Consider the following 15,890-nt stretch of genomic DNA (forward strand, 5'->3'; position numbering starts at 1 on the left):
CCTTTGACAAACTCAGTTTCATCCATACAGAAAAGAGGCTTCAGAATATACAAAGCTCTAGTCATTATGTTAATAATTTAGAAGCTATCCAGAAGGTAGAAGTTGAGGGAGATTTACATATGTACAATGTACTGGTGGCTGCTAAGAACAGTAGAAGTTTAATGCTCTGAAACAGTAACTTATATGTTGATATAAATAATACGAGAATATGACAGATGCATAAGTTCTCTGAGACAGACACTTTCTATAGTTATTTTTAATTTACATACTGTACTGTTGACATGATATATTTAGCGAGTAATTTAGGCATTTTATTTTATAACTGTTACCTTTGCCTTGATTGCAATCTTTGTTACTAGAGAGAAGCTGATAATATCACTTAGGTGCTTCTTTCCTTTTTCTATATTAATATTTTTAGTATTTAATAACTTTAAAGTCAATATAATAATACTCTATCAGTATTTAGCTGTTATAACAAAGGCACATCTCCATAGAGGGATACAGGCAGACCTGATTCATTCTGCCGGTGTTCGAAATCCAAGCCAGACCTTCTCTGGGAACCAGAGCCCACTTGGATCAGTGCTGAGTCTAATCTATTTAATCATGTTGAGATACCACTGGAGCTCAGAAAGGCACCAACACAACATGTGGCTTCTTGACTGGAGTTCACATCCAAACAGTGGGAGTACAGGCATTTTCAGCTGGCCTCTGTCTCTGGTCTGTGTTGTCTAAGAGAGCTTGAGTTAGAAAAAGAATCAAAAGAACCCACTTTTTTCTTCTTTTGCTGAAGAAGATTTCAGGCATGTCCCTACCAGCTGCGTGCCACTCAGTTCTTTACACAGTTACAGGGAACGTCACTCTTTTCAAAATTAACTGCCTCTGTAGCATTTTGTTTTCTCTCATTTTATAATCTAACACATATTCCTGCTCCTTTCTCTTAAACAGGACCACCAGAGAGATTCTGCAGAAATCAGCAAACACTAAATCTTTAGCAGAGCGATCCTCCTCTCTCCCACACTGTGTACCATTCACATGGTATGGAGAGAGTAGCAAGGGATCCAATTCTTCTAGCAACCTGCCATCGCCTACCAGCTCAACTGAACCTTCCTCTGAAAATATAAGTCCAGCTAAAAAAGGGTCAAAGGTAGAAACTAAAAACTACCTTATTCCCACTGTGTTGAGTGGCATAATTGGCTTCATGTTTCTGGAAAAAGAACAGGCCAATATGTGACTACTACAATAAACAGTGCATGGTGTTCATTGTACGGTAAAAGTTCATCCGAACAGAACATCTCTGTCATTGTACCATTCCACATTCTACCTTTTTACTCTGTCTTAATGTACATTAATTCAGTAAACTAACTGTGGTGTGCTGTACCGTAACAAAAGCAAGTGGTGCCAGTGGAAATTAGCATTTGGATCCACTGAACAAATGCTAGATTTGTGTATTCAATTGTAGATATTTTTTGCATTCTTCAGGACTGATTGTGGGAATACCTACCCATGTTCAAATGAGGTGTTTGCAAGTGAAGAAATGCTGTATGCCGTCAGTCATCTGCCTTTTTTCCCCCAATAATGAAATCTGTTTGTCATGCATGCTGGATGTTGAATTAATTCTCTATATGAAAATGCTTGAACTGTAAATATGAACTATTGTAATTTAATACATCTGTGTGATTCCTTTCTATGTGCATGAATGTTTCAGCATGATAACTCCTTAAATAACCCTTAGTTCTAGTAATATACTTAGATTTTTCATGTTTATTTTCACTTCTGGAAAATATTTCTCTGCCTGTATCTTCTTATAACTTGTAGCAGTTGACTTTTTATATTGGTCTGGTAAAAAGAAACAGATACGGTTCTCAACTTTATGTACAGGAATATGAACCAGAAATCTAATTTCTCTGTCTTCTACAAACACATACATGTACATAATAGCAATTTCCACAGGTATTTCTTACTCTTTAGGTGCCAAAAGCTGGTGATACCTTACTTCTGCTGTGCATCGAGCTATGCAAGGTCATAGCTGTGCTTGTGTTACCTGGTAGGGAGAGCAGCACAAGGCTGACCAGTCCAAATCAGACTGATAGACAAGATCACAGATGGAATCTCTAAAGATTAAAGAGAAACTAATCCGTTGCCCAGTTTCTTTTGAAAAAGAAAGATGAGGATTAGACATGTAAATCCTATTTGTCCCTTTAAACAAATATTGTATAAAAATGTTTTTCAGATGGGGAAAAAAGCACCTCCTTTTACAGTTAGTATTAGGTTGAGGTTTTGGGGGGTGTTTTTCCTGCTAACATAGTTATTAGCAGGCCTTGGCTATCTTATATTTTCCAATAGAAGATTAAATTGTAAAGACTTAAATTCATCATAAGGCTGAAGTTTGCACAAAATAGAGCTGAAATTAAAATCAGAGTACTTAAAAAAGAAAAAGATGTTCTTCACACAACAGGAGGTAGAGCTGTTGAACTCCTGGCCTAAGAACACTGTGGGGGCTAAAAGTTTGCGTATTAAGGAAGCTGCTTGGATTTTCTTCTCTATAAAGAGTTGAGAAAAGCAGAACAGGAATTCTAAACATAGGTGTGAGAAAACTGATCACAAAAACATTTTGATGTCTCTGTTAAGTTTGCCAGCTCTTAAACTAACAGTTCCTACACTGCCATTCAGGTTTTTAAAGCAGAGCATGATACCAATATTTAGTTGGATTTCCAGCAAAACTAAGAGGACCAACACTTGATATTTTTGGAGGACTTCTTGTTTGCAGAAAAGATAGGTCAAATACCTTTGGGGGGGATAAAAGGATAACTCTTTTAGTGTTGTTTTTCATTTTGATGTTTGGATCCATTTTTTAAATTGAATGTCAAAAGTGAATTGAATTTGATTCTCATTTAGATGTTAGAGTAGAGATTAGAGGTCTCCATATCATCAACTGTATATTCAAGTTAAATGGAGTATCATGGTGTCCTTAATTTTTTATAGATTTTGGTTTTTTATGGTTCTCACTCAGTCTGAAATACTTGTTAATTTTTGTCTTCTGATGGTAATTTTGCTGTATTCCTGGGAAGTATGTGCACGCTTTTACTATTTTTTGCTGTAAGGTGTGATGTCTGTCATTGCATTGTTAAGAAAAAACAGTATTTGTTTTATTAGTTCAGTAAATAACATTCAAAATCCAAAAATCTTTTTTACTTTCAATTTCAGTTTTTTCTAAAGGTATAGGCAAAGAGAGAGGATCTTTTCACTTTTCTGGGAGATTATTTGGGACTCAGAAATGGATTCACAGGATATTCTCCTTGCTCTTTCAATAGCAGTTTTCACTTCTCTCTGCTAATTAATCCTCTGTCCTATTCTTTGTGCTACTGCCGGTGCTACGCTTGTCCTAAATACTTGGAGGACAGTAGAATGCTAGTGATTAACCCACAGAAGCAGTAATTTAGCTCCAGGATGAGAGCCAGCATCTTAAGAGGGAGTCTGGAAATTGCTTTCAGACCCCTTTGCTATTCATTGAGGCATTAAGCTGGCAAAGGTGTCTCTTGAAATACACAGTGGTAAAAATACTGTGTATTCTATAATTATTAACAATACTAAAAATTAGGCTTCCTCATGTGTATTGTAACTGTTTCGGTAAATGATTGAGATCACTCCTGAACTATGCCAACCTGGAAGACAGAAAGCCAATTTCCCTTTTAGATGCACGTATAATATAGGTTGTTCATTCTAACTCACCTTTTTCTCCACAGAATTTCACATTCAACGATGATTTCAGTCCCAGCAGCACAAGTTCAGCTGATTTGAGCGGTTTAGGAGCGGAACCTAAAACCCCAGGCTTCTCGCACTCCTTAGCATTGTCGTCAGATGAGGTATGCTGATGAAATTGTTTAAGGTGGGAAATTGTTGTTTTCTTTCTCCCATGCCATTTTACTTGATAATTACTTCAATAATAAAGAGATATTTTTAGGCAGTAGAATGGGAGAAGAAAATTAAATCTTGGTTTCGATTTTTCTTGTTCATATAGTAATGACTTGAAATAAAGGTCCTATGGTATTATCGTAGGAAAGTAGATTGCAGTTGGTTTTCTAAGAGATGCTGTATCCTCACACATTTCAATACCTTTTCCTACCTTGTAAATATGTATATGTGGACCCATAGATACATATACATACACTAAACTAGACATAATTAAGACAATTTTTAGATAATAAACAGACAGCATGGTTTGGTAAATATAGTTGAGATGTAAGGCACCTTCACATAGACTAATTTTTACCCTGATACATTAAAATAATAATGACCTGTACATGCAGTAATTGTGTGTTACTGTACCTGAATGTATGTATATTGATTAGCACGTATTTGTGTTAATCCAGTTTGCATTCTTTGTGCTTGCTTTGCACAGTGGATTTGAATTCAGTTACTTCAAACCAGAGTTTTTTTGAACTATGATAATGTGAAAAAGCATTCCTAACCCTGTAAATCGGTGACATAATTGAGCAGAATATAAGATGCTGAAAATACTTAAGATACTAATTTTATAACTCAGTTGTCAGTGAATTTGCACAATTTGACAGTAGCTGACAATGGGTCCTCCTGTGGACTCAAGAACCCTGTGCCTTTCTTCTTTTGTAAACAGTCCGTAAGAACTTCACATTTTTCATGTGAGGTTTGAGCCAGGGTTTTTTTTTCTAGAGAGGAGGAACTTGAAGTATCTATGTCTTATTTTTGTCATGATAGTTAGGTTTGTTGTATTACTGCCTGCATGCTTTGCATGGGTTTAAAGAATGAGAGCTGTTCCATGCAACCCCATTTGCCAAAATGCAAGTCTACAAACCCAACTGTTGTTTAGAGGTTACTTACTGCAGGCAATAAAGGGCAAAAATTTATGTCATAGGAGAGTGCAGACAGGTCTGTATATCCTGTGAATTACTGAAAACAACAAAGTAATCATTGACACTTCATTTAGTATTAATACTATCTTGATAATACATTTCATTCTCTTACCATGTTTCATTCCCCTTATATTATGTATTCTATTGTGACAATGCCCCGTTCCCAGTGTTATTGAAGTAAAAGCTTGAAAATGCTTTCATTTTGCTTGTTCAGCTCTCTATCACTTCTAAAATACCAAGCCTGAACAGGTCTGTAAAAATGAATGTGTTTTCACCATCCTCTGCTGTGTGCCAAATTGCAGCCTCCAAATCAGGCAGTGTGTTCAGCAAAAGCTGCAGTGGAAACCTCCGCAACCACCCTGGCAGGGGATCAGGCCAGCACTGCTCTTCAGCCCTTCATAGCATATTGCTGCAAGAGCTCCTTCGCTCAGGCTTCTCTGGCAGATCTGACATGATTATTTGAAAGAGATGAAAAAAATTAAAGGGTGGGGAGAGAACCCGCTTCTTGCAGGTTGTTCTCCTCTAATTGAGGAGCTTTTGCTCTTGGGATTGGAGCCATCAGGAAGGTTCCCACCGGTTCTAGGGTGTCAAGACCAGGAGCTCCAAGGGGTTTCATTGACACAGTCTCAGGTTTAGCCGCCAAATCATGTGTGTGCTGAGCTTTCAACATAACCTCTCTGCTTCTGGAAATAATTTTTTTTAAAGAAATCTCTTTGGTTTTGAGTAGCCATATGTGTTTGCAAATCTTGGTGCTGCCCTTGCCTGAACTTTTACATGCTGTTACATGTTCTGTATTTTGTTTCTATAATGCTTTTCTTTCCCATTTCTTTGTTGCTCCCTCACTCAGAGCCTGGATATGATTGATGATGAGGTGAGATACTAGTGTGCTGTTGTGGTGAATTGTGTGACCATCGCGTGGCAATGTATCGTCTCATTTGCAGATTCACATTTCTTGTTTTATGGTGTTGTGTGGCAAACGCTCTTGTTCGAGCAGAACACGCAGATGTCACTGGCTCCTCTGTCCTTCTCTTGAGTTCCCCTCTCCTTTCTGCTAAGAGTTTTCAAGGCCATAGCAAATTGCAGTTTTTGCAGTATGCTGGAAGGGGGAGGAGGGTTGGTGTCAGAGCAAATCCACCAGGCCAAGCATGAGCTGCCCTGAGCTCCTGCTGGTGATAGGAGAAAAAAAAGATAGTGCTTAAACTGTCTTTTTCCCAGCCCTGAGAACTGGACAGCCGGAAGCTGAGAGAGCTCCCAGCATCCTCTAACCCGGTGTAAAAGCTGCTGTAACAGCAGACAGCTGCTGCAGGCTGTAGCAGCTGCTTTGCTGACCACTGCTGGGACAGAGTAGCTTTTGTTCCAGGCCCCAGTGGCATACCCCTGGCTGGAATGAAGTGGCAGAGCAGGGACATGGGGCTGCTCCAGCAGCTGACGCCCCACCTGCCCCTCCAGGTGCTGTGTTTGTGCTCTCCACAGCAGCAGCAGGAGCAGTGCAACATGATGAGAGCAGGACCAGGGCTGTGGGATCGCTGTGTGTTCCTTACCTCTCCTCTGTGTCATCTCATAGTCTTCCATAGATAGTATCAGTTTCACTGGCTGTTTGATGTCATCACTTTGAACTTTAGAGTGGTTTTCTGAGGGGGTCTTTTCCCTCGAATTTCTTGTTTTATAGGTTAAACACATCATAAAGCTCTGTGAATGAGCCCAGGAAATGGAATGCAGAATTCATTGCATCCTTTAGAAACATTCTAATTTGAAGGATAAAAATCTTGCAAGGGAATGGGAGCATATCTGTTTTGAATTGTGCCACCTGGCCATTTCAGTCCCTGTTTGGTTTAAAAGGAATGCCAGTTCCTTTTTCTTCTTCTATTTATAGGTAGAAGACTTTTTGGGTACCTTGTACCAATTCTTAGATACCTGGTTAGATACAGATGTAATACAGCGGTGTGAAATTGTTGTTATTGTAGTATAAAGATAGTACAGATACTTCTGCTCTGATGCTGGTGGTTTGTACAGAAAAATGTTGTTATTCATCTGTGTTACCCTTTTAATAATAATGCAGCATGTTTTTGCCACAGATCCTTGACGATGGACAGTCTCCTAAGCACAGTCAGTGTCAGAGTCGTGCTGTTCAGGAGTGGAGTGTGCAGCAGGTTTCCCACTGGTTAATGAGCCTAAACCTTGAACAGTATGTTTCTGAATTCAGTGCCCAAAACATTAACGGGGAGCATCTCCTTCAGCTGGATGGGAGTAAGCTCAAGGTAATTCACTGACTGGACTTCAAGACTAACTGTAGTATTTGGTGTCACTTTATAAGAAGTAAGAATTCAGCCAGAAAACAGTGAACCCCTGTGTGTGTAGTGGTGATAGACTAGAATAATAAACACAGAGTATAAAGCCACAGCAACACTTTAAGAAATTCCCATATGCACTTGGATTCAGAAGCTTCAGAAATAGAGGGCATTTGCTTTGTGAAAACTCTGGATGTGTATAATGTACCCATATTTGCCTGCATAAATCATATAGCAGCCTGGTATTTGCATGCACGTGTTTCTCATCCAGCTCTGTTTTGCGAAAGGATGATTCAGAGAAGATAGTAAATAGACATACATCAGAAGTAGCAAGTGAAAAATAGATTAGTGGGATACTGGAGGCATAAGCTGATACTGGTTGTACTATGTTAGAACTAAATACAGTTTTGATGTATAAAGTATACATTGTTTCTTGTAGTGAAAATACGAGCCTACTTTTGTCAGTAATTACAGGAAGGAGTTGTGGGAATCTCAGCAGATCTGAAACCAAGTTTGGTGTTTCCTTTCTGATTTTTTTTGCTGGTGTTTAACTAACTATAGGGGTTTTAGAAGAGAGCAAGTGAACTTTTGACTAAGGCATAGCAGTGAAAATTGGGAAGTCTTGTTCTATGTAGACTTAGGTGACTTCAGGCAAATAGTTTAATCTTTATTTGCCACAATTTGACCAATGAAATCAACATTGGTGGTGTGAATTAGATCTAATTCTTTAATATTCTAGAAGTGGAAGGCATGGAAACTTAGTACAGAAGTGTATTACTTACACGTCAGTAATGTATCTGAGTCTGTCTCAAATTTGCTTAGTTGTTATAGTCTTCTACCTAAGAAGAATTACTATTAGAATGTGAAAAAATTTGTGATAGATTAAACCATATGAAATGCTTTTTCTTCTTAAATTTTGTTTTCCCCACCTCAGGCTCTTGGTATGACATCTTCCCAGGACAGAGCAATCATTAAAAAAAAGCTAAAGGAAATGAAAGCATCCTTGGAGAAAGCTCGCAAAGCTCAAGAGAAAATGGAAAAGCAAAGGGAAAAGCTTCGGAAGAAGGAACAAGAGCAACTGCAGAGGAAATCGAAGAAAACAGACAAGTCTTCATCAGATGCAACAGAGGGCACTAATGAGCAGTGATAAGCAGAAGTGCTGCTGTGTTAGGAAAGTGGAGGCACTTCAAGGGAAGAGAAACTCATATCCACTCTGGTGCCCCTTCAGCTTTCTTGTATTCATTACACAAGAGTGTGTACAGAGAAATGGGGCTATACATAGAATGACTAGGGAAATTTATATTGTGTAGTTTTATTTTCCCTCATATCCAGTTCACGCTCGTTGCTGTTGCCATGTGAAACAACCCCAGCCCCTCGGTTTGTTTTGTTGTTGTTGACAGCTAACAGATTTCATATTTGTGTGGCGGTGTTTCCTTCCAAACTGCTCTTCTCTATTGAGCTCTATGTGTTTGGTCACTTCAGTAACCAGCATGATGCTGAGGAGCATGGTCTACTGCTTCACCTCTTCTGAATAGGATGGCCAGTCAAAACGATTGGTGAACGTTTCTTCAGCTGGGTAAAAGGAGTTGTGCTCTGTCTGATAAGAGTTGACTTAATTTTCTAACTGGAAGTTCAGCTTCTTTACGGTGTTTGGGTACTCAGTTCTGTCTACTGGAGTAAGTTTCATCTTGCGTCAGTACCTTGAAGCGACCCTGCTCTGGAAACACAACTGTTCAGTGACTTCTTATTATACACTGGAAATAAAGACAGGAGAATCGATATTCCCCCTGGGCAAAAAGCAGGAGGTGAAACTCTTTCTATTAACTGTACAGTAGTTAATCCAGGAAGGAGGCAAAGCCTTAAATGATTATGTGGGTTTACACAGAAATCTGAGGATAACATTTATCCTTTAGATATCTGAGCAAGGATGAATTTCTAACTAGAGCACAGCGTATAGATCTGTATAAATTTCATTGTGCTCCCAGTGCGTAGGCAACTTTCTTATAGCACACTCCACTTTCTTTTTCATGTGTTTTGAACAGGAAACTGGGCTTATTTTGTTTCGGGTTTGTTTTTTCCAAGAAAAACACCACATCTTCAGATTCATTCTCCAATAAGCTTTGTGCTGTGCTGTTATGAAGCTATTGTTGGAAACGATTATCAAACTTGAGTCTGCTAAGGATTTTCAGTTTTTACAGAAGTGCACTTTAAGAAGAGGAAGACGAGGGATTCCGGTTAGAATTAAATTCAGTACATTGCTGTTAAGATCAGTGCTGCCATGGAGGTTACTAAATCCAAAGCTGCCATATATTAACTGTTTTGATTGATGTGTTTAAAGAATATCCCCACCAAAACCTGAATTTTTGGGTATAGGCTGTAGAATCTATTGATGGCTTAACAGTGGTCATATTACATCCTTCAGAGATTTCTGCTTTCCTGGTCTATGAGGCCATCAGCGAAGCCTGCTGTGTAGTTTTGACTATGACGGAAGCACTGTATAGCTTGCACTACATGGTGTTTATGCCTCTTAAAAGTGGTATTGAAATATTTAGTATTTCTTCAAAAGAATGGACAGAAAACAGGCAAATATCCACAAGCTAGAGGTATTAGCTTACTGCTTTATAGTCAAAGCTAACTACATAGCAGCGTTTATAGTTGAGAAACGTCACTTCCCTTTCCTGCATCCTGGAAGTTGCAGCCTTCATCTAGTCATGCCAACCCATAAGTTGTTTAAGATGTTGATGCAAAGTTAGAATCTTGAACTTAAAAATTTGCCAGCCTAAATGCAAATATTGAATTCTTTTGAAGAAAATGTTTGTTTTGTTTTGGCTTGGCTTCTCTTCTGCTCTGTACTTTATGTCGTTCAGGTTTGTGTCTGTAAAGTTCTCTGAAGCTCAGATTTGAAAACAGTTGGAGTGCAATGTTTATAGTTAAATTTCTTTTGATCCTAATAATTTCTTTGACATGTAAAATGATCCGTAAACTGAGTTCATTCAGAATTAATACACAACAGATCTACTTAGCATTAGCTGTATTTTTCCTTCCAAATCCAATTTCTACAAGTTTCTGATGTATATTTTATCAGATCTAAAAATGAAATTTCCGTAAAAGATACTTCCTGATATTTCTAAAGGCTTGTGATACTTTTCTTGAGATAGATCACCGGCAAAAAAAATACACCTGCTAACAAGAATTCCACATTGCAGTGAATCTTTCTGTGCTCTTTGTAGGAGAAAAATTATGCAAATATTTAACAGCCTCGTAAAACTAGCAATTTATATTTGAGTAAGAGAAGTTACCTGGAAGAAACTGGAAATTTAATACTTTAAATACAATGATGATAAATGCATTCCATGATGATTTTCTTTTTAAATAATGTTTACACTGTAGTAATGTTTAAGTGGTTGTATATAATAATCTACAGTGGTGTCCCTGTTTTATGTTCTTTGTTTTCTTAGAAACCTGAGCAGACTGCTTGGCATTATACATTGAGTTTTCATTCTTGCTGCTTGGAACAGTGCCTAGTTAATCTCTTCGTAAATCAGATTCTTATTCTGCAGAATAACTAATTTGACCTAAGTCCTTTAAGCATTCAGGGGGGTTGTATTGCTTTGTGGTAGTGTTATTTTGTTATTCTCTGACTAAAAAAATGCAACAAAGTCCTGGCTTTAAAAAAAGTAGTAGCTTGAGTTTAAAATAAAACCGTAAAATGCATTTTAATCAACACATGAAAACTAAGCAAACCAAGTAGCGTCAAGAGTTTTGCTGCTTTTTCTGCGATAAAAGAGATTTATGTTGTTCCTTTTATGAAGTATGGTAGCTCATTGTTGGGACATGCAGAAGTGTCACTGGATAACAAATGAATGTAGCATGGTTTGAAACTTTTGTTACTGTTCTATAGGATCTTTAAAGTTGTGTTGCGTTTTTTCCCCTTGTATTGTGTAATGACATACATGAAACAAAAGATATGGATGTCTCATCATTCTTAACTTAAACTTCCTGTAAACCAATGCTAAGTCAGACTGATGTGGGGTTTTGATGTACGAAGAAACAAATATTCCATGCTAAATGACTGGAAAGACTTTTCTCTTTTGGCTCACATGCAACTGTAACTGTTGCCTACTTTTGCATATTTATTTGTGGAGCTAAAGCAATTTTGAGTATGCTGATTTGTCTGGCCACCTTTGAACTGTTGTGCAGGTGGTGTGGTGGTTCCACACCTCTAGCCATGCCTCTGTGTCACCTTAACACCTAGGTGTCCACAGTGGACTGATGAAGTTAACTTCTCCCTGGTTACAATGGTAGGCCAGTTCTGTAAAGTCTGGTTCTGCTCATTGCTGCAGTATTTCCAGGTTGTGAATATATTGAGCCTCTGAAAGGGTGAAGAAAGGGGAGTTAGCAGAAAATGGAACTCTGAAAAACAGAAAGTAAAAGATACAACACTGCAGGTTACTTTTGTCCTAAAAAAAATAGCATTTCTACTGAGATCGTGGAGAGAGTGGTGGGTCCTTGCCCTGTCCAAATCAGCCAAACATACAGACATCACTCGAGCTTCTAGCTCATATTTTCCCATGTGGTGGGGTGCTGCATCCATGCAACTTCCATGTTAAAACTCCCAATTCAGTTTGAATCTGCCCAGGCAGATCAGGACCAAGGCGTGAGGAAGGAGCCAAACCTGTTCATTGCAATGCCCAGAGTATTGCCCACTGGTGTTTGCATTTCACCCACCTCTCTGAGCAGGTCTGGTGGGGGTCACTGTAAGTAGAGACTGTTATAGATTATAGGTTAGAATTGCACAGTGGAACAGAAGCCAGTAGTAAAAAGCTGAACAGTTAGGTGGTGTTTGTATCTCAGTGTATACAAATACTTTTACATTTTTTAAACTTTCTATATTTTTTTGCAAAGGCATCTGTTATGCCATGACTCTAGTGTGCTGCAGGGATACCACAGGAATCGAGTTTTTACTGGAATTACTGAGCAGCTTTTCTCTGAAGCTTGCCAGTCCTCAGCTCTCACTGACATTCAGAGGTGCTTGACACTGAGCATTGGCGGTCCTCATACTTCATTGCTTCTATTGAAGCCTCCTGTCCTCCTGAGCTGCTCCACCTTCACCTGGCTCACACACTGGTGTGATTTTTGAGAATTAATCGTGTTCCACTTTTAAGTCAGAGAAAGAAATGCTACTCTTGTTAATAGTGCAGAATCCAGTTCTATAGTAGGAAGGAAGAGGATCATCATTTAGTTGGGTATGGCCAAGAAGTACCATTCCGGGTACCAACACAACACTGAAAATCAAAAGGAAAAGTTTGCACAGATTCAGCTGTAGCTCTTTACAGCATCTGCACTGCAGTCTGTACTGTTTCTTGGTGCTGAAATTTAGGGGAAGTTTGCAAGAATTAAGTCTTGTGCTGATTTCTTAGCTGTGTGTTTACAGAGAGAAAATATTGTCAAGGCAAAAGGCAAACCTGATCTTGCTCTTTTTAGGTGTGGCCTCATCCCCTGCACTATCATCTAAGTGATAAAGGGACTGGACCCTTTTAATAGCACTTCCCTCTTTCTGTGCTTTCCCACTTGAAAACCTCAGGAAATCTATGTTATGGTCCAAAATACTGAAAAAACAGGTGTTTGAAAAAAGCAGCACATACTTAAGTTGTAAGTCTTTAACAGAGAGTTACAGGCTCTGTGTCTGGGCAGAGTGCACAGAGCAGTTAGATGGGTTTGGTTTAATTTTGTTAAATTAGTGATTGAAAATAATGAAATCAGTCTTTCTAGAAATGTTTAAGTGATTTGTGGCTTGATTGCCTCTTTAAATAAATATGTATGGGTTTGTGTGTGTACATACATAATGTACATACATGTTCATACAGATTTACACTGCACTAGTAGCAGTTAGCACATCAGTCTCCGTGCATTGTAGGGCTGCAGGCACACAGTCTGCGCGTAGGCAGAGGGCCCCGGCACTGGCTGCAGCCTCGGACAAGCAAAGCGCTTGGGGGTCAAGAGGGTCTCACCAGCGTGCTCACCCCTGTCTGCACTAGTGGATTTGCTCACTTTTCTTGTGCGGTTTTATGTATTTTGCAGATCAGAAGATTTTAAAGCTTTGTTAGAACTGTATACAGAATGGTCCTCTGCAGGTCCTTCTGCATGTTGTCCTCAGGTTGTTTTTTTGGGGTGGGAGGTTTGCAGGATTGATTTATTGGAGTGTCAGTATTCTAGGAAGGAAACCCTTTTATATATTTTTAACCCTAACTTTGATTTTTATTTGAGCGCTTTCAGCAGCTTGCTTTTGAGCAGGATTATGAGTGACATCCAAGTTTACCCACTTACCATAGTGGAGTGTGGGTCATCTGCAGATTGCACAGTCCCTTTTGTTAACCTCCTGTATGGATTTTTACTCTACATTTTCCACCAGTAAAACTGATTTTTCAAAGCTGTGACACCTTAGTCATGACATTGAGCCCTCCAATCCCTCATTACAAAATGAGCCTTCTGTTACTAACCAGCAGTACTAACTGGTACTTTTTCTGTTGGCATTAAGTAACAGTTTAAAAAATGTGCGTCTTGCTGGAAGGTTTGGCAGTAGTGCTTGGAGCTGCCTGTTCCTTTGGGAAGTTTGGACTATGTTAAGAACAAGATGTAGGGTTTGTGAAACCTGCTCTGCTGAGTTAGGCAAGTTTCCTCTTCCAGGGCAAGGAGAGGTGAGGAGGGCTTGCAGCTCATGAGATCGGGTCCAACCTGCATAACCCGGGAGCCTGAGCCTCCTGCTGGGTTTTTGGTGGGAGCTTTGTCACTGACACCAGTGGAAGTGGGTTCGGGCTCCAGTGCATAAGTGTCTGAAGGAAAGGGGGATCCCAGGGCACCAGACGTAAAAGCGTAACCAGCCCATTTGGAAGTGGGGAGTGCACAGTGAACCTCTTCTGACTCTATACTTTCCCATACACATTTACTGTCTGAACAACTGCTTTCGTATTTTCCAGTCACATTGCAATGGTAACTCACTGGTCACTGACAAGTGTTAGATATATTGCTAGAAGACCAGGCAGCTAAAAGACTAAAATGCACTGTGCTCACTGTAAAAATCAGCTTCTTATATTGTTTCTTTTTATATGGTTGAAGAGGTGGTTGCGCTTCAGATTTTTTCCTTTTCTTTTTTTAAAGAGGTCAAATGTATATGAAGTGCATGTTACCCTGAACTTTTTGTTTGTACATCTTGGTGTCTGATCATCTGCATGAAAGACACAGTGGTGCCATGTCTGAGCTTGTTCTCTTGTGCTTGGTTGATATAAACTTCTCTAGATTGCTGAGTTTTCCCCAAAATAACTTTGGTTAATATTTAGTTATTGGGAGACATCAAAACAAAACGTCATGGTGGACCTTTGCTTTCTTACAGTTTAAATACAAACAACAAAGCCTTGTGGTTTAAAGTTAATTTGTTAGTGTAAATAAATTTCTTGCCAATGAGTATTATTGTTGTTAGACAACGAATGCAATAAAATGAGAAATCCTGAATCTTTATTAGAATTTGTATCGAGTCCTCACTTTCCTGCCCATTTGTTGGTCATTCCAGAGGAAGTAATAAATGGTGAACACGACTGGACAGCTGTTGCTGCGTGGGTCAGACTGGGGAGGTGGGACACAGACTTTGCCCTGCTTGTTCTTTCCTTCCTTCTGCTCAGTGCCAAAGATTATTTTAACTCCAGCTCTTGGCCAAATTGGCATGAGTCACAGACCTCTGATTGGATCTCATTTACAATCTGTAATTATGTAAAAAGAAGTAAAAACCAAAATAAAGTAAGGAAAGAGAATGGCCTTTTTTCTTCATATGCAGATGAAATGTAGTGTGCAATCTTTTGCTGCAGGTTGATGCAAAAATACGTTGCCTTCATGTTGGTGGTCAATGTTTGACTGTTTAAGACCTCAATTAGTTTGGGTATATACAAACATTTTACCATTTTGCACTCAAGTGTAGGTTAGTTATAATGGGGATTTTATATATTCAAAGTATAGCAGTTCTTCTGCCAAACATTTAGTATGTCTTTATTTGATTTTAGTAAAGCATTAAATTAGGGAAGAGCAAAGGGCACAGACTGTCCAATTTGTGTTGTCATTTCAGTGGATTTACATCTGGCAGAATGTAGGCCAAATACTCTGCACTTAATCTGTCTGACCCAGGCTGTGTTTCTCAGAGCTGAATCATTTTACTTTCTGCTAATACGGCCACCACCTGCAAGAAGATAAAAGAATCCTCAATCTGTAAAATTATTATCTTAATTAAAATAGGTATATTAAGAGGCTGTAAGTCCACGACTGACATGTAAAATGTGTCTGCTCAGCAGCTTCCTCAGTCTGGAGCCTTTTATACGTATGTCCTTGTTGTTTGTGCAGGTTGTCTCAGATATCTGCAGTTTGGTTTCTGAAATGCCCAGAACTGCTCCAGACTCTACAGCTTGTAAAAGATGATGGGTTATGCCCTTCTCCGGGTTGCAAGCCCGGATTTGTGCAGGTTGCTTTGTAATTGGGAGGCCAGGCTTGAGGCGCATCTTCCTCCACTGCTGTTTCTGCACTGAGACTGACAGAGAGTTTTATCAAGGGGTGATTTCATGATGGGTAGAAGCCGTACCCCAGCATTGCTTTTGCTGCAGAATGCATGCGTGCTGTCTCTGTCCTTACCCAGCACCACTTGAATGCACAGTGGCCCAGCTTCAATTCCCAC

The 15,890-nt window shown here is 39.2% G+C and overlaps 1 protein-coding gene across 6 annotated transcripts in view; it reads left to right on the forward strand.

Annotated features, from left to right (window-relative positions):
- The window catches only part of PPP1R9A (protein phosphatase 1 regulatory subunit 9A), a 157,916-nt gene extending 143,224 nt beyond the window's left edge, over positions 1-14,692 (forward strand). For 2 of the 6 annotated variants that reach the window (XM_074835988.1, XM_074835981.1), the window contains exons 16-20: positions 946-1,144; positions 3,744-3,863; positions 5,737-5,760; positions 6,965-7,147; positions 8,112-14,692. In XM_074835988.1, the coding sequence (XP_074692089.1) occupies positions 946-1,144; positions 3,744-3,863; positions 5,737-5,760; positions 6,965-7,147; positions 8,112-8,324 (739 nt within the window). In that variant the 3' untranslated portion in view covers positions 8,325-14,692. The remainder of the gene's footprint in view (positions 1-945; positions 1,145-3,743; positions 3,864-5,736; positions 5,761-6,964; positions 7,148-8,111) is intronic. The other 4 variants (XM_074836009.1, XM_074835999.1, XM_074836017.1 and 1 more) reach the window with 4 other exon arrangements.
- Positions 14,693-15,890: the final 1,198 nt, after the last annotated feature.

Source organism: Strix aluco, chromosome 1 (assembly GCF_031877795.1).
Source record: "Strix aluco isolate bStrAlu1 chromosome 1, bStrAlu1.hap1, whole genome shotgun sequence".
NCBI classification, from domain to species: Eukaryota; Metazoa; Chordata; class Aves; order Strigiformes; family Strigidae; genus Strix; species Strix aluco.